Source organism: Gavia stellata, chromosome 13, assembly GCF_030936135.1.
Source record: "Gavia stellata isolate bGavSte3 chromosome 13, bGavSte3.hap2, whole genome shotgun sequence".
NCBI classification, from domain to species: domain Eukaryota; kingdom Metazoa; phylum Chordata; class Aves; order Gaviiformes; family Gaviidae; genus Gavia; species Gavia stellata.
Window position 1 is genome coordinate 21,202,699 of NC_082606.1, and position 19,107 is coordinate 21,221,805.

Consider the following 19,107-nt stretch of genomic DNA (forward strand, 5'->3'; position numbering starts at 1 on the left):
CCTCTAGTACGTGACAAAGTAAAGCTTTAGCACCCAGGTTGGGGTTTTTTTCTTTTTTGAAAGTGCATCTTGTCGGCCAGCCTAACAGTAGCTCCCCATTTTAACGCAGGCAGCACCAGAACCAGACTGAAAGGCCAGGTATTTCAGGACATCCATTTTCCTTCCATTCTCTTTAAACAGAATTTTTAAAGTTCTTTTCCTTGCCTTCCCTATGTTAATGTTACCCGCGGTACCAGCTCTGAAGCTGAGCTCGGTAAGCAGCGCACAGAAAGAATCTTGATTAGTAAACTACGGTGGACGCAGAGGGAGGAATGAAATTATTAATTTATCAGTGGAGATCTTGCTCCGTGCTGAAAATGCCTTTTAGCAGGTATGCAGTTCAAAACACGAATGATCACATAAAAAAACCCCAGACATCAGAGCAGCAGCTGCATACCTGCCAGCCCCTCGCAACAGGAATTTGCAACAAAAATGTGTATATTCACCACCAAAACTGAGCTGAGGAGACCTACTCCATTGCAGCCATTGGTTGCTTCATAAAAACTGATGGAAGTTTTTGAAGTCGCTGGCTCTGGAGCTGGGAATACAGGCAGGGTGTGTGTCAGGCTTGGAACAGCTGGCTTGGAAGCTCACACAAAAATCAGCTACAACGGTGCAAGCGGGCCAGGACACCACCCAGCCAGCAGCCGTATGCTTTTCCTTTGTGGTTGCAGAGCTGTTCCAAAAGCCAAGCTTTCGTTCCAAAAGGGGGGAAGAAAAAAAAAACACAAACCCAAAACGCAAGTCTTCAGCTCATCCAAGTCTAGACCGGCTTTTTCTACAGCTGGAAATTATATAGTTTGTGTTCAGTGACAGCGTGGACAGAAACACGCTGTGCCCCACTCTTGGCTAACCTGATCCCTGAAAAGGTGTCACTTTTTAGCTTGTACAAGAGCAAAAAAGCATCCAAAGGGTGGATCTGATCTGATCTAGAGATGTGTGCTGATGTGCAGCCAGGCTTGAAAAAAAACCACAACCGCCAGAGATGGGAACTGCCTCACTGAGCAGAGGAGGCATGAAGGACGGCGTTAGGATGGTTTAAACGCAGCCATTAACCGTAGCGCTGCTGGTAAAACGTACGGAAGACTCTCACACTGGATGCCATCCTCGTGCAGAGAGCTCTCTGAATGCTAATGCTCTCGTTAGTCATCTTCCTAGGGAGGGGAAAAAGACACAAAACCCAAGAAAAAACAATCCAATCCAAACACCTGAGCCGAGTATTGAAGGATGAAACCAGACTGGGCACAGAGCAACAGCAGAACAGCCTAATTCCTTGAGTTTTGAGTCAAAATAGTACAGAAGTGTATAAAACACAGTAGATGGTATTGGTTACTACTAATGTTTCAGACCAGCATTCAGCCTCTGCTAGGAGAGCAGTTCCTTGCAGCTATTGGTGCAATTATCATTTTCATTCACGTTGGTCTTTGAATAGCACACGGGTAATTCTGGAACACCTGGGATCAGCTCTGCTAACAGATTCCCTGTTTGCCCTCACTCCCTCAAGTCCATCTTCTGTTGTTCATTATTAAAAAAATTTCCCATATAAGAAATGTATTTTTTTTAAACAACTAAGCAAGCAATGCAATATCATTCTTGAAAGCTTTTCCTCATTTCACAATGTTTTTGAAAGGCATAAATAAAGCCAAATAGATTTTATGAGAGTGAGAACACTGTTTTTTGTTCAGTTATAATTCCAATGCTCAGTATCTCCTGATGAATACTTAAGAGAACTATGCATAAACTAGACCTCAGCTGCAATTTAAAGAAAAAAAAAACAACACTTTGTTCCTCCAGAGTATAAATCATCTGAAAGGCAATGAAAAATACTTAGCTGCATTTCTCGAGCAACTAACATTTTCAGGATTTTTTTGTGCCTCTGAATACTTGCTTGATTTAAGATTTTTCAACACCCAAACTAGATTACTCTTCAGTGCCTAAGTAACTTTATACAGCAGTTTATTAGCATTGTATGAACCCTAAGTTTGTTAGCTAGCTTCTTCCAGATAAAGATATTTCCAGAACATCTGCATCATTAGAGTAAGAGGCTTCTTGCATAACTGCTGTAAGTGGGGAGGAAAAAAAAAATCTCCTGAAGGCTTTTTAATATGATCTTTCATAATTCAAGTTCTTCAGAATTCATACCAAAGCAGGAACAATGGATTCATTAAATAGTTCACTTTCACCTAATGCCTTCCGCATGCTTCACTGTTACACTATAAAGCAACAAGCAACCACCTTTCCATACTTGTTTGTGGTCAAGGGAGAGCTTTCTAATTGAAGTTGGAGGAAAAAGTCTTCCCTCTGCTTGGCTGCAGGAGCCAAAAGAGAAGTCTTACAAACCGAGGTTCTTCCTCCCACCCTGTTCAGTAACTTAGAAGTGTCTGATCAAGAAGAACTTAGGGACGTGAGGATTAAAATCATAAAAATAAGGGAGAGAGAAGGTTGACGTTTCCAGAAATATATAAATCACTTCATTCTCACTGGATATGTCTTAATAAATCTTAGAATTGGGCAAAAATCCATATCCCCAGTCCCAGCCAGAAGCAAGTCTTGAGACACAGAGAAAGATTAGCATATGCTCAGTTCAGACCTGCTTCTTTATTTCTTAAAACGTTTTTACTGAATTAAACCAACCCATCCTTACCATTTTATCAACACAAGGAATTCTGCTTCTTTAAGACAACAACCTCCCCCAGTTGTTTTTCTGAAGACAACACCTCAGCCTGTTGCCTATTTCCCCAACACAAGGGGAAAATGTCCCCCTGAGGCACAAGTAAGATAACAATGTAGTCCTCTCTACTGATGAAGAATCTTCAGATCTTCAAAATATCCTTCCCCACCTCTATTTTTTTTTTTTCCTTATTAAAGATTAAAACCTGAAGTTACATATGCTGGTCTATGTTACAACAATGGAAATTGAAGTTTACATACCAAAACGCACAGAAGCCAGGAAATGAAAACTAGTTTCCGTAGGAACATTAAGAGCCTTCTCACTTCATCTTCTACACGCACTTGAACACACACTTTGTGGGTCTAAAGTAAAAGGTTCTTCGCCTTTCCATTTCATTAGCTGGCAACTTTAAAACTTACTAGTAACATGCTACTGTTACATTTATAGTCAAGAGAAAAAAATCACGGACGGCCTGACATATAGAGCAGTTATCTATAGACATATAAACAGCATATTCCAAGTTGGCACTTACACGTATTGATGAACACAAATATTCCAAGCGTAAGAATTTAGAAAGAAGCGTTCACGCAGCTCCAAGCTATGCTAATGAAACACTGACATATACTTTAATGCCTACATACAAGCTCAGTAACAGTAGTCGGACACAGGGCACTTGTCATACACTGACAGGAACTATTTCACTCTTTATCAAGGACAGTCTGGATTTTACTCGGCTTTTGCACTTTGTGCTAGAGAGCACATCAAGGGATGGGATGTTTGGAAAGCTCATTTACGATGACCAGCTCTAACTTTATTTTCTATCCACAGTGCTGTACAAACACCAGAAGGATGAAGACCACACATGCTTCAGTAACTTACTCCTTACAGTCCCTCACTTCCAAGTTTTACACATTTGGTAGCCAGAGGCTCTTTTCAGCACAAACCACCCCCAGCTTTTGCACTGCACGGGCTGGCAGCAGGGTAAGAACACACCTCGGCATCTAGCTGGGCTGTTCAGGGCAGCCGTGCAGCCAGGCTACCAGTTCCCACCCTGAGACACATGCGGAACAAGTCAGTACAAAGTAAGTTCTTAACGTCCCCAAGGTGTAACTCTGATGCTGCACTGCTAAAGCTATACACAGTCCTGCTGCCCCCAACACACAGATCTCAGCACAGTTTGCAGCTTCTCTTTTCCCTTTGAGTATCTTGCAGTGTTGGAGCTGACCATGCCTGTGTATCCCCTCCTCCTCAAACTGTGTTTGTCCAGTAATTTGGAAACAAACCCTCTCCGCTCTATTAGAGCAAAGACCTTTGTTACGTGTTTTCTTGATTTAGATTCAAATGCAGCTGGAGTGCTTAACAACCAGTAATGCAGTCTATCCAATTTCAGAATCACTTACAGGGGGTGGGGAAGAGGAGGGGGAGTTTCATTTTTTAAATTTGGGAAAACTTGGTTTGGTCTTAACCTGAAGGTGATTCTTCTAAAGCCGTGATTTGGAACACAGAACACCCAAATGAAACAAAACTGTTAAAAGCCAAAAAGAACAACTTAAAAACCCCTTTTGTTTATGGAGGTAGTCAAATGAAAATAATTTCATTTGATCTCTCATCTTGCTTAATACACATTTATTGCACAAGAACATATGCCTCCTATATATAAAAAGATGCTGCAGAAACCCACAAGATTGTAAATACTAGATTTATGATTTCTTTGCAATTATATTTAATATTAATAGTATTTTGTTTTTACAAAGCAGTTGAAATAAAAAAAAAAAGGAATAGCAAGAACCCCCCCACATCTGCTGTCTAGCATCAGTAATCCTCACTGGTTTGTTTACCATTTATAAGGAAAACATCATTCAAGGCAGCTTGTCACAGAGACTCTTCTGCAATAACTGGCCTGCGGTACAAACCCGTGGCATTTGTCAGCTTATCTGTTTCTTCTGAAAGTCCCTCCGCCTAAAATTCGAGGCATCTGATGATGATAATATTCTCCGCCTCTAAAGTACCTTCCAGCCAAACACAGTAAATCTGGTAACACATTTCTGAGGATAGTAAATATCCTCATTTTACAGTGGTAAACCGAGCATAGATAATTAAATTTGCCTGAGGCCAGTCTTTTGAGTAGCCAGCCACAGAACGCAGATCTCACATTCCCAGGTGATTCACCTTGGCTGGAGACTACGCTTCCTCTCTACAGAAGAGTGAAAATTAACCGATTACGTTGAAATTGTTTCTTTCTTCATCCTCTCTAAGAGGATCACGTCTTTTTCTTGTGTAGTATCAGCTTCCCCATTACTATTTGGAAATGGTGTAAATCTGTTTTCAAGTTACCACCTGCACTAAACCCAATCCCAAAGGAGTCACTGTGACATGCAAACTGTAGGCAGTTAGACAGTGGGTAAGATCAAGCCTGCTAGTGACGTGAGACACTAGGGAGGTTAGCCTCATCCACCTGCTGACGGGCCTCTCCGGCCTGGTCTCCAGGAACAAGTTCCTCCTCCTTCTCCAGACAGGGGGTTATAGCCTAGAAGTACAGAGGAGAAATCCACCGTATCAATATTTGTCCTCAACAGGCCTTCACCAACACACAAGGAACACAAAAAACACGTCTCACAATTATTTGCACCTTGTTTATACTTACTACATAGGCAGCATTTTAAGGAAAATGAAAACAGAGAAAATATCCAGACTTGACATGGTTTATTTTTATAGTGCTAACAGTAGAAGCCATTGCAAACCACTTGTGTTTTAATTTGATCAATTCAGGTTAAATTAAATTGAAATTAATTACCATTTAATTTCTCTAAGTCTGCATTAAAGCTCTGTAAGAGGGTACCTGTTCTCCAAGAGCCCTAATAGTTAGGGACTTAAAAGAATCTTTTCCTCCAATCCTGTACGGAACACTCTGAAGGTCAAAAGGTGGATCCGCTCACTACTACTGTAAGATTTTTTTTTAAAGAATTTGAAAAGGCAAGTATATGCAGTAAGGCAAACAGATACTTTAGTTGAACCTCCTAATGCCTTAACTATAGGCAACTTCATTTTATGACTACGTACTCGGAAAGATACAACTTGGCAAATGTCCTCAATTAGTTCTGTACGAGGCAAAGAAAAAGACAACTGAAAACCTAGCAGCCTTGCTAACTGAGTAGGTTTCAAAGCAACCTGCTCCACTGAAACTTCAAGCATCACCTCTATCTTTGAAGTTTTTCTCATACTAGCTGAGTTCTGCTTTCTAGCTTAATTCAGCAGCTGAACAGTGCAGATGGTTCTTTCACTTCATGCTGATCTACCTCATGAGAAGATCACAGACCTCTAATACTATAATCTGTTACTTAAGCAAAAATTTGTTTAGGATGAAGCTAGGACAGGTAGCAGCTGGAAGGGTGCCTCAGCCCAGCTGCCCTGATCCTGGTTCTTAGCACAGCTATTACCCGTACATTTTTCTTTCCCCATAATGGTAAATATCCCGTGCAAGAGCTATCAAGGATATTTGACAGTATCAGCCATTAGACTGCACTCATATTAAACAACATAAGATGAATCAATCGGTCAGTTTCTTCAGACATTGTCAACAGCTGTCAGGAAAATACTCAAAGCAGAACTTTCAGCACTGAACTATTATTGAGGTTTAACATGTTTAATCACGAATCTTGAGGTCGCATACATTTAATCAAGTGACTTACTCAGCGCTGCACCCTAAGTTGGTTTCCCTTTAAGTCTGATAGGATTGAGGCTGTCTAGATGACCCCCCTCCACTATGGAAAATTGTAATTGAAATATTATACCCAAATTAGCGCTTGCAGGCATTGCACAGGCTGTTTGGCCAAGAGGAGAGAAAGCAGTTAATCCATCAAGATGATTTCAGTAGATGACAGTGAGTTTAACGATAAGACCCACAGGTGGTTTGCGAGAGCTGATAAGAGTTTATACATCTGCAGGATTTATCTATTCAATAAGGTCATTATTGTGATAGCTGATAAATAAGGTCACATTTTGCTTATTGAAGACTTTTATCTGCCTGAATCTATGTAATACAAAGTAAAATATCCTCTTGCTGCATTTAGTTAGTACTAGAGGTGATTGAAAGACAGACCAGGTATTAAATTATTGGACTTTTACAGTAATGGCGGCGGGGTCCCAGAAGTATTGTAAGAATCTATACTTTTGAGTCACAATAATCTCAGTAAGTTATGGCAAAAGCATTTACAAGAAAACTGAAACACTGTTTCCCCGGGGAAAAGCACCATAGAATCGTCCTGCTAGGTTTTGCACAAGATGCACAGCAGGCCACACTGGTTAGAGGTGTAGAGCTCATTTGTAAGGCACGTTTTGTTTCCTCCTTGAAGGAGAGAAAAGTTATGTGTAGTTATACAAGGACTATGTATGCAGCTGGATAAGTGCTCTGTTTCAAGCTCAGAATATCTTAAGGTTTTCATACTTACCACCTCCTCGCAAGGGCTTTTTGTTTGGTTTAGATTTCGGGACTGCTGATGAGGTGGAGGCACCAGATTCTACTTCTTGCTGTTCACAAAAGCAAAAGTTACTCAGAATTTAATCAACATGAATTTCAGCTAATCTAATCACATAAACATAACTGTAACGTGATTAACGACACAGTTGTTACCTGATTCAGTTTCAGGTTTCCTTTATAGCTTTTTCCTTCTTGCATGCTTTCCCACATCGCTATCTTCTGCCTTCGCTTCTCTTCTTCAAGCTAAGGAACAAATCCAGGAGAGGCAAGACTAAGATTTCAGAACTAATAGAATCACCAGTGCTACAGAAGCAGCTACAACAGACGCATCAAAACCCAAGGGATCTATCTTTATGTGATGCAGTATCTCTAAGCTTATGGAAGCATTTACTTTTTTAAACACCCACATCTTTCCAACCACAGAACAACCACCCCTCCTCAATATATACAGACTGTGTCTGCAGATTCTTTTGACCACTTGATGCTTTAAAACATTTTGAAAGTAAAACAGAACTAAGTGGCAAGCTTAAATCCTGAATTTATAAAAAGTACTGAGTAAAGAATATTGCATATGATAGTAATTTAATATACAACGTAGGGTTCTACAGAAGAAAATGCGTTTTTCAAATGAACAAGACAGCCAGCTATATATTTACATCCCAATATACATTATCAACAGTTCTCCCAGCTGTCTTCTAAAGCAATTTATCCACAAAACCAAAGAAATTAATGGTTAAGACAGACTGCCTTCTTCTCAACAAACAGAAAGGAAACGAGGTAGCTACTCCATCCAGTTAAAGAAAGCAAAGCTGCCCAAGTCCAAGCACCCTAGACCTAGATTTTCTACATAGTGGCTATTTTCTTCCACAATGCGACTTTTCATTCATTTTTAACTGCCAACATTTCTTGGAGTATCAGCTATAAACTGAGGTCTGAATATAGCTGACTGCAAAAGTAAAAATAGAAGAAGAGCTGGGATTAATGAGCAATATGGCTATGCTGATCACATCCACTTTTCTACGCTGCCCCACAGAGCACTATGCTATTCCTCGTTATCTCAAGCTGTAGTTCAAACCATACAGTAACACTAAGCTACATTTCTAAGAACTTACATTTGCCATTAAGAACAGAAAATACATGTGTGCAGTTAGTCTAAAGGCCAGTAAATCCCCTCCAGCCATTCACTGCACATATAACTAAGTTTCTGTAGGTACAGATTTACCTGTAAAAAAAAAAGATCAGGCCCACAGTGTCCCATGCACACAATTACTCGTGGAGAAGTACCACAGAGATTAACTACTTCAGGAAGGAGCAGAATACTACATGTATTAATCATTCTAATCGACGAAGAGCATCAAGACATCAGGTCAAAACAGCATATAAGTATGTGCTTGCATCGCCGGAGGTCCACTGTGGTACCTACTGCCCTTTACTGCTCCGTGTATCAAACCGTATCACAAGCGGTCCAGGTAAAGGAGGGGGAAAAAACCCACCACCCACATTCCAGCAGGAAGAGCGGGTCTCCTATTCTTCTGGTATCTAGCATGGAAAAAACCTTTCTGTAACAGCAACAAAGTACTTAATGACAAATTTATGAGTTAAAGAAAGTAATGCTCCCTGATTACCTGTCTTTGTTTTTCTTTGTATCTTTCTGCTTGTGCATTCAACTCCTCTTGCATCCTGAGGCGAGCTGCTGCCAACGCTTCCTGCCTTCTTACCACCGCATCAGGTTCTAGGAAATTGGGAAAGGGTTTGCAAAGCTATTCAAAATAAATTCTAAATGGTCTCCTCAAAGAATTGTAATAAGGAAAGGCTCACATCTCTCCCTGCAGTTGTTTTGCAGAAAAGCACAGCTCAAGTTCAGTCTCCAGCTAATCATTTACAGTAATTTATATGCTGATTTAAATTTCATAATATTTTAATATTTTTAGAGCAATTACTTTAACAGGATTTTAATGACTAAGGACACCAATGTAATGAACCCATAAAAAATTAAAATTCACACTTCTAGGATACTTGCTTCTATTTCTGAAGGATTTGTTGGATACAAATAATTTCAGAAATATCACCCATGCTTCGCAGTGATTCCATTTTTACCCTGAGAACTTCTTTTACGCAGAAGCATGAGGCAACCGGCCCACATTCACTCCTACTCCTTCTGGCAATTGGTCCTGCTTGTTTCATTACAGCAGTAAAGCAGTGGCTGATTTAACATGCTCCATCAGCAGAGAAATTACTTAGAAATATCACACATATCTCAAGAGAAAACTGGCAGTCTCAGAAAATCTACACTGAGTCACCACTTCTTGTCATCATTGGCCTTTAGAAGTCAAAAGAAAAGCGATATCCAAACAAAGGCAAATATTACTCTTTTTTTTCCCAGTAGCTGAAGTATCTCCACACTTGTTTGTCTCCTTATATGTTTGCTACCATCCAATGATGAATATGTAAAAGAAATTTCAGTACTTTCAGTAATTTTATTTTGCAGGCAGTTTTGGCAATTAAATCAAGATTTAATTAACATCACAAAGGAACACCGGTAGGATAAGGGCACGTGCGTAATATTTTCTGGGGCCCCATGCAGTGCCATGCCAACATGCCAAAGGAATCAGTGCCAAGCACTTAGTGTTTTGGCAGATACAAAAGTATAGCCTGTGCTTTACAGCAGTGAGTCTGCAAATGAGGCAGGACCATGACTGTGTAAGATTCACAACCCATGCCACACTTCAGAAGATAACACAGACGAGAGGCAGTTACACCCCAAATGTACACAATCCTGCCAGAGTAGGAACTGTGAAGGAATAACTGAAAGGAGAGAGACGATGAATATTAATAAAAACTTAGTATTAAACAAAAGGGGGGTTTCCCCAGTATTTAGATTTGGATGTTTTGTTTTTCTTTGATAAGTCTGGAAGTTATTTGATAACTGCCCACAACTCATTTGAACCAGGCGGTTCTCTCAGCTTCTGCACTGTGAAAGACCAGCTATTCCCTTGTTCTGCAATGCCCCGCTCCTCCTCTCCCAACCACATTACTTTGGGACACAACTCTTCCTTGACACAACCTTTTAAAAACACTTCTCTTGGTCCAACCTTTCCCCAGCGATCTCTTCAGTAACACGATCTGTACGCTTTTGTGGGCCTAAAGAGTTATCCTGAGTATGACTCACCGTTAAAATCCCCCAGAATTGAATCTTTTTGGTTGTTATTAAATAAAGACTCTGTGTGCGTGGACCTGAGCAGCTGTCAGACACCCCATCCCGACGCGGAGCGCTAGCAGGAACCCAGAAGGGACACAGGCACCACCCTGTACAGCTCTAAGGAGCAAGCAAAGATTTACTCACCCACAGCTGCGTCAGCTGCTCCCGGGCGGCTGCCCGGCCCGGCCGCCAGGCTCTGGGATATCTTCTGGATGAGGAGATAGACGACGACAGCGGCCAAGAGGATGTACCAGCCATAGCTGGACAGCAGGGAGCCCACTGGGACGGGGAGAAGCCGTAGGTGAGAGCAGGCTGCGGGGAAGAGGCCCGCCCGGCCAGGAGGCCAGAAGGGGAGGACGCCCGGGCGGGCCCCGGCGCCTCTCCCCAGCCAGTCCGCTGGGCTCCCCTCAGCCCCGCCACCCCCCCGCCCGCCCTCACCTCCCTTCAGCCCGGGACACCCCCCCCGCCCCGGCGGCCCCTCACCCGTGTGCTGCAGGAACTCGAGGCCCCCCCGCCCCAGCGACGCCTGGCCGGGGCCCGGCGCGGGCCCGCCGCCTCCCAGCTCCATCGCCCGCCGCCGCCGCCTCACGTCCGGGAGCCGCCCCGCGCGCCCGCTGGCTGCGCCAATCACCGCCCTCCTCGTCCTCCACCACCTCGGGGCCAGAGAACCAACCAGGAAGCAAGGCTTCCACTCGCGGGCCAATGGGAAGGCGGCAGCGACTAAAAGGGGTGACACAATGGCCATGGCAACCAATGAGAGACGAGGGGAAAGACGCGAGGGAGCCAATCAGGGTGTGGAGGCAGGGCTCCGCCCCCTCCCGCGGCCGTCCGCCATGGCCGTCCCGTCCCCACAGCCCCGGCCGCCGCCATGCCGCCCGCTGCTGCGCCGCTCTGTTGGCGGCCCGGCCGGGGAAGGGGACGCCGCACCAAGGGGAGAAAAAGGAAACGTTCGTTTATTGAACACCGAAATGCGCAAGGACAGGGTAGGGGGGGCCGCTGCGGCCTGAGCCCCCCTGCAGGGTGAGCAGCGCGGCGGCAGGAGAGGGTCTTGAGGAGGAGCGAGGGACGTCGGGCACGGCCTGGGCTCAGGAGCCGTTGGGAACCGTGTCTTCTTCCATTTCTTCTTCAGCGTCCTCTGATGGGCCTGAAAGGACACGCCAGAGCTTCAGAGCGGTTACTGCAAACGTTGGTTTCCCTTCCCGCAGGGACAGTGTTAATTTTTATCTCTCTGATGATGTGAACTCTTAAAATACCGTCATAGCACTAATACACAGAGAAGAGGCGATACCGCCAGTCTGCAGTTAAGATTCGTCCACGCAGAGACCTCTCGGAGATCACAGAGACATTCCTGTCCCCCCACCTGAGGCACTAATGCTCACAAGAGTCCAAATATACTTTGTAATTGATCACTGTTTTTAAGTAACTGGGATGAATTGTTTGGAGTTAGCCAACACAGCAAAGCACTTACGGCTGACATTTGGCACCTTGCTCTCAATGTCCAGGTGTAACAGCCCTGAATGCCAGTCCAGAGGCCAGGCGGCTAATACGCTGGTTACAGTCTTACAGATGCGATCCTCAATTATTCAGACTATAAAATTACACTCATTTTAAAGAGTTTTTCCAACTCCCTAACTCTTTGGACCTTCCAGCGTAACTCCCTACTGAGACCACGTAAAGCATCAGGAAGCAATGAAGAGAGGTAGATTTTGTTTGGGAAACAAAAGTAATAAAAGCATAGAGTGACCTGATTTTCGTTCTCTGCCAGGAATCTGACCGGCCTGTAGTAAGCCTTTCAGTCGCTCCACTTCAGCCAGAGTTGTGGCATTTGCTATAGCAGTCTAAAAAACGGACAAAAGAACAAAATGAATCTTCACATACGGTACTTCAGTCTGGTTAGAATAAACGTAAGAACAAGATTTTTTCCCATTTAAGTGAAGCTAAGCTTCTATAGAAAGTTCTACAAAATTCTAGTTCTAGAAAGTTCTAGAAATGACAAAGCACAATCTTACTCCCCCCCCTCCTTATTAAACAGGATGCTCTATCCTGGGAGAGCTCTAAGTTCAGACCAAAGTTTAATTTAAGTTCTTAAAAACCAGGTATGTCATAACAGAAGAAAAATTACAGAAAAAGTACCTAAAACAAAGTTAGGACACACTGTTCTATTCATCTGAATGTTCAGGGGTTGCCAGCAGGAAGGAAACGCTGGATCCACGTTGGAAACGTTTGGATCCACAAGAGTGTTTCTCCTCCACTTTTGCCCGCGTGTGCTGTCCTGACGTATTTACCTTAATTGCCTCAACGTCCCCTGGGGAGGGCCCAGCTTTCTTTTTGTCAGTTGGCAGACCAGCACCTGGATTGAAGCTTCAAAGGAAAAATAAAGACCAGTTACGTCTTTTGAAGAGTACGTGCTTCTCTAACTTCCAAACTAGGTTTGGAAGCATTTCATTCAATCAAGTGTAGTATCTTATCTTTGTTAACAAACTGATACAGTGAAGAGTTGCCTCCTTCAGAAACACCAGCAGCTTGTCCTTGCTGACCCACTTCACCCCCCCAACCTTTTCATCTCCTCATAAAGAGAGGCAGACCTTAACTTTATAAATTAAGCAGCTGACAAAATCTGTTGGATTTGGATGTTGTTGAACACTCAGGTGGTCTGTCGCCATTACAAAAGCAGGGTGGGTAAATACAGAATAACTGAGATTGCGTTTCCTGTTCTTATACGTTTAATGCGATATTAGCACAGCTTATATTAAAGCTTACACTAGACTAGATGTAATCTTAACACTCAAAAGAAAAAGGTTATCTGCTGCCGCTTTAAGAAAAAAAAAAAAGAAAAATCTGTAGTCTGTGAAAATGGATGTAATCAGCTGGAAAGAATTTCCTGAAGTGCTGACGCAGCATCAGAGTGCTGCAGCCTCTTTTGCAGCTATAAAAAGATTTTCTTCAGATCTGTTTATTGAGCTATTCTGTTCAATCACCTACTTGTTCTGCCACAGACCTGAACCCCTTTTCACTCATAAACTAGAGCTAGAGTCCATCTATTATAGTTTTAAATGCTAAATACGTTCAAGGTATTTTTTTATTTAACTATGAATTTGGAAATGCTGTTGCTATACATGATCAAAATTCTGGTTTCCAAACAGGCTGATGAAAGACTAAGCAAAAAATACAACATACCACTTAAGAATTAAACTAAACAAGCAGATATTTGTAATAGCTTAACTAAAGATTTTCATCTGCATTTGTCCTCGTAACGACAGCAGATTTTACTGTTTATATCCCCTGGCAAACCAAAAAATTTTTAGTTACCAATTATCTAGGGAAAAAAAACCCAAAATAAACAACGGCCACCTGTCTGCAGTTAAATAACAGAAAGAAAAAATAAAATTACGGTTTCCTACTTGTTGATTTAAATCAATCCACCCTGACCAAATACCTCTTTCAAAAATATTTCTGAGATGTGTTCACCACCATCCAAAAATCGGGATGCTTGGACAAGGCACTTGTGGCTATCAAAGCTTTTAAAGCATCCTGCCAGTAGCTGATATTTCAGTTTACTGCCTAATACTGCACACAAAGAAAGCGGTGTTTCTGAAGGAGAATGCCAGTGTAAATTTGGTTTTTTTATCTTACGTTTTTGTTCTCCTGGCAATATCCTTTGCAAGCTGTGCACCCCGTTTGCCCTTGAACATTTTCTCTGCCTCCTGTCGCTCCTACAGCGATACCACACACACAAAGTTAATTTAAGAACATTGCAATTTGCAAAGCTTCTGTCTTTGCCAAGAAAGATGCTTTGGCTCATCTTCATCAGTGAACATTGGTACATGGAGACCAGATGTAAGAACAAGCACAGAAACATTGCCCAAATGCTCAGACTCAAGACCTATCAACCTAGTGCTCTTAAAAGTAAGAGCTCCTTCCCACACTCATCTTCACTGAAAGCAGAGGGCTCTGTTGCGATTGCTCATTTCTTTCTCTAGAGGTCTAGTCTTTCCACCAACACCAGAGGGGCAGAAAAGAATCAGACTAAACAAACAAAGCTAGTAAAACTTAATTAAACATAATTAAACAGACTATAACCTTAACTGAATGAAACCATGAAAGAAAAAGAGCATGTTTTAGAGCCACTTATGATACAGTTTCAATAAAATTTACAACTATGGCAAAAAGCTCACTGTTACCGCTGAATTTTCAAGAATGTAACAAGAAGAAAAGGTATTCATCTTGTGCCGAATCAGAAGAAAGTAGACTTACTTTGAGTTTCACTTTTTGAAAATCCAGCACTCTGACCTGGGGAACTTTGTGGATGACATACAATCTGTAATGCTTCTTATTTGTTACAGGATTCCTTAAAATGCTACAAAGTAAATTAAGGTTATAAAGAGGTTCTTAGTAGAAAATATTTTAAGATACACTTATATTGAAATACATTAATATACTTTAAATGCATGAATGTACCTTCTGCTATAAGAGACAACAAATAAGACCGTTAAATAAGCCTAGCGACAGTGTTCCTTGATATTATGAAAACCATAGTAAAAACTTGCACTTCAAAGTATTTTATCAATTAAGTAGATTTTATTGATGAAGAACATAAAGAACAACCTAAAAAGACTAAAAAAAAACCTCAAATAACTAAACCGTCACATTTCCTACCTGGACACTGATCAACCGAAAAATCACGGGACAAATTGCTTTTCTTTTTTTGTCCCTCACACCAAATGTAATGTTACTGAAAAGTCATTGTTTACATATATTTTAAAGTATTTTGTAACAACAGTTTAAAACTTTAGTTTTTAGGTTTTTAAAGGTTAAGGTTACTTCAATGCTTGCATATTGGTTTATAGAGATGTTACATCTTGTTGGTCCAACAGTCTGTCAGTAATATAAAGCCTCACCCATTACATACCAGGTATTTCTGCAGCGTAGTGGAAACACTGGTTATCGAGTCAATTTTTAATCATAAAGAATCTGTCACAGCTCACAAAAAGGAGAGCATTCCAGATCAAAGCAAAGACCCAGGCCAGCAGCAGAGTTCGAACAGCAGAGAAAGAGCAGCTTTTCTATTCAAGATTACATACCTCAGGTAAGTCAGTGATTTAATAGTTGCTAATGGATCCAGTTCACCCTACGTAATGGGAACACAGTAAGAAATCGTAAGTCCATGTAGTGAGAATCAAACATTTGAAAACAAAGTTCCTGAACTCGTATCTATTTTAGACACCAATCAGAATTACTGCAATTAGTTTAACAGGAAACCTACTACAACTTTGTGACTACTGCTGTTCCACTGCATGCTGCAAATTATGTTCATTAAAATATGTACGCCATTAACTACTACCGAAGCCATATGATATTAGTCAAAAAGAAAAAAGGCTAATGAGAAAGATGAGTAGCACCAACTATTACCAAAAGCATACGACATGACTCTCAAGAAGAAGGTTAATTAGAAAGATGACAAACACAAATTTAAGCTTGTTTAGATTTATCCTGCATCGATAGCTTACCAGTTCAGCAATGCTGTTGTTGGTAAGAATGAGCTCCGTCAGGCTGGGCAGAGCCTGTTCAAGGCTTTCACCAATCCGGCTAAAGAAGAAAAAAACCCAAAAGTTTAACTTAAGCCAGAAATTACCAATGGTGAAAAGACACAGAAATACAGTAACATACAGGATCTCATTGTAAAACAACCCAGTCTGACACTGGCAGAAGTTTGGGTTAGCATCCTCTACAATACTTTTTCTAATAAAGCTGGCAATAAATACCAGCCACCGCTGTAAGAGTACTAGATGCAATATGAGATTTATGTTCATTCACTTGCAGGTATCGTCATTTTTTTTCCTTATGGGGTTGATTACTGAAATCCAAAATCTCTGGCCAAATTCTAAACACTGCATCTCATTGTCCTGCCTGAAAAACGAAGCCTGACTTTTGCACTGAATGAGGCAGGCAACTTGAAGAGAGCCTAAACAGTACTCAGTGCCAATTTTTTTTCCGTAAAACAAACACTTCTACATCTACCCAGCACTGACAGATGCACACATACTTCTCTCCCAAGAGCATTTTCCTCTGCCCCAAGGTCCCATCTGGCCAAAATACAACCACTTACCAAATCCTATTGTTATTCATCAGAAGAGTTTTCAGCCTTCTCAACAGAGGGAACCCATCCAGTTTACGGATCTCATTATCAGAGAAATCAATTGCATCAAACTGGTCCAGCGTGGCACCCAAGTTCTCAATAACAGGGATTTTATAGCCTAGAGAGAGAGTGCAAGACAGGAATTAGATGGTGCCCACGGGAGAGTAGAACAAAGCAAGAGACAAAGTGCGTAGGGAGCATATCTGGACGGTCTGAGAATGCAGTCTCAGTCAACACATCTCCAGAACGACTCTCCTCCAGATCACACACAGACCAAAATCTGTCCCCTCTTAAAGCCAACAGCCCCCGCAGCCTTTTCAAAGCATCCCTCTTCCTCCCCCTCAGCAAACACCCCAACTCCCTCCCTGTATGTAACCCCTCAGCCCAAATCCACCTTACATCCTCTGTGTGTCCCACCCCCACCACTGCAGGTTCCTCCCACATTTCCCCCAAATTCCCCTTCCCTTCCACCCCCTCACCCCACCCCCGGTTCCTTTGCCACTGGAGCCTCTTTAACTCCCCCCTCCAAGACCCCGGCCGCTGCAGGCTCCTCCAACAACCTCCCTCCCGGCTTCCCCCGTCCTGCTGCCGCCCCTCCTCCGGTGCAGGCCGCAGGCCCCCCAGGCCGCAGGCCCCACCGCAGGCCCCAGCCCTCCCGCCCCCGCAGGCCCCTTCCCGGCACAGGCCGCACCGCCCGCCCCGGCGCAGCCCCCCTCCCGTCAGAGCCCCGCTGAGCCCGCGCACCGCGCAGGTCGAGCTCGCGGTCGCGGACGGCGTTGGTGTACTGCGCCGCCTGCTCGATCAGCTCCGCCGTCAGCTTCACCATCCCGCCGGGCCCCGCCGCGCCGCGCCGCGCCGCGCCTCTCGCTCCGCACCGCCGCCAGGCCGCACCGCGCCAGGCCAACTCGCCGAGCCTGGCCAGGCCGACCAGCCGAGCGCCGAGGCAGCGACGGGCAGGCACCGCCCCGCGGCCCGCCCTCTCCTCCCCGAGCTGAGGGGAGCGGAGCGGCGGCGGCCTTCCCCTGCCCCAGCCCGGGCAGCCGCCGCTCCCCCCCCTTCTCCGGGCTCCGGCGGCGGCCCGGTGGCGGGCAGGCCCAGGCCGTGCCCCCTCAGGGGGTCCCGAGGCCGCTGCGCCCTGGCGGGGAGCAGGGGGAGTGTGCAGCCCCCCCAGCCTGGCCCTTCCCCTCCGTCCTTCGTCCCCTCCTCAGTCTCACCCCGCTTCTGACCCTAACGCTCCGTGCAGCCGAAGCCGGACGGCTGCGGGGAGGGCCGGGGCGAGGCCGTGCGCCCGGGCAGCAGCGCTCCCCCGGCACGGGCAGCGGCGCGCTGCGGCAGCCCGTCAGCAGAGGGACCCGGCGTCCCGCGAACGCCTCTTCCCCGCGCAAAAGCGGCCCCGAGCGCCCCGCGGTGCCGCCGCGGCGCCCCGCTCCCTGCAGAGCGGACTGCTCTGACTGCGGCGGTACCGGTGAGGAGGGCAGCGATCCCTCTTGGGAGGCTGCTGGCAGCAAAACCTCTCCCTGCCGAGGTGAGGTTCCTCCAGGCTCCTCTCCCCGGGGAGCTGCGCTGCCCTGGGCCGCCCCAGGCCTCCCTGCAGGCCGCAGCCGGGCCAGGGGAGCGCACGGGGCCGGCACCCAGCCCAGTGCCTGACACATCCATCAACAAACTCGGTAGGGGCTTGGCTTTGCTGTCAACAGTACCCTAAAGCAGCACAAAGATGTCACCGGAGGTTCCCTCTCAGCTACTGGGGTTTCCAAGCGCGGACTAAGTCTGCAGAAATGGAGGCAGAGCAGGCCGGGAACCTGCTCCACGCAGACAACTGGCAGCGAGCAGGCTGCTTTCCTTTGGGCAGAGTTGGCTCCCGTGCGCTTAGCCGGTGGGACTGTGCTTGTTCAAACACATGCTGCTCCCTTCCTGCTACGCAGCCAGGACAGCCTCCACAACAATTACAGCTCTTGGTGCTTTCTCTCCTCCATCCAAGGAGCAGTTCAGCCTTTGCTCCTGGCCATAGGGCTGCCCATAAGCACCTTCCCCCTGCAGCATTTGAGACAGTTGCTCTGGCGCTTCCACGTGCGTTCCTGCTCTCAGAGAAGCTGTGATGGGCTGAGAACACACCGCAGGCTGTGGCATGATATTCACCCTTTGCCTGCGAGATAAAATGCACTTTCAAGTGTCACTACATCCCCTCTTACTCGGCTTAGGGATTTGGGGAACAGCGAGGAAGAGCTGGGGGTAGCGCTGGGGGAGCTGAGATGGCTCAGCCTGCTGTGTCTGGCCAGGTAACTCCAACATAAAGCAGGTCACTAGGTCCGAGGCTGGCGCGCTGCCCAACATCAGCGCTGGGCTGCTGCGGCCGAGGTGCTTGGCCCCGCTGGCAGGGCTCGGCTGGCGGCAACAGGGCTTTGCAGGCAGGTGAACCACAGCACAGATGACATAGCCCGAAGGTGGCATGCAAAGGGAAGTGGTTGACCGCCCCCAGGTCCCAAATCCTGCTGAATGTCACCAAGCCACCGCTTCTGCGGCCCTCAAGAAATACTTCCCCAGCCCTCAAGGCCCCCGGAGCGAGGTGAGGCAGAATGATTTCGGGA

The 19,107-nt window shown here is 45.0% G+C and overlaps 2 protein-coding genes across 2 annotated transcripts; both read right to left on the minus strand.

Moving 5' to 3' along the window:
• Positions 1–3,798: 3,798 nt before the first annotated feature.
• On the minus strand, positions 3,799–10,954 carry SELENOS (selenoprotein S). The gene is made up of 6 exons (XM_059824023.1): positions 10,870–10,954; positions 10,531–10,665; positions 8,813–8,919; positions 7,341–7,430; positions 7,159–7,237; positions 3,799–5,237 (listed from the first exon to the last, which is right to left on the minus strand). The coding sequence occupies exons 1-6, from the start codon at positions 10,952–10,954 to the stop codon at positions 5,158–5,160; spliced, it is 576 nt and encodes a 191-aa protein (XP_059680006.1). The 3' UTR covers positions 3,799–5,157.
• Positions 10,955–11,327: 373 nt separating this feature from the next.
• On the minus strand, positions 11,328–17,349 carry SNRPA1 (small nuclear ribonucleoprotein polypeptide A'). Its single transcript, XM_059823916.1, has 9 exons — positions 17,267–17,349; positions 16,493–16,640; positions 15,894–15,972; positions 15,468–15,514; positions 14,641–14,743; positions 14,020–14,099; positions 12,672–12,747; positions 12,131–12,224; positions 11,328–11,530 (listed from the first exon to the last, which is right to left on the minus strand). The coding sequence occupies exons 1-9, from the start codon at positions 17,346–17,348 to the stop codon at positions 11,472–11,474; spliced, it is 768 nt and encodes a 255-aa protein (XP_059679899.1). The 5' UTR covers position 17,349; the 3' UTR covers positions 11,328–11,471.
• Positions 17,350–19,107: the final 1,758 nt, after the last annotated feature.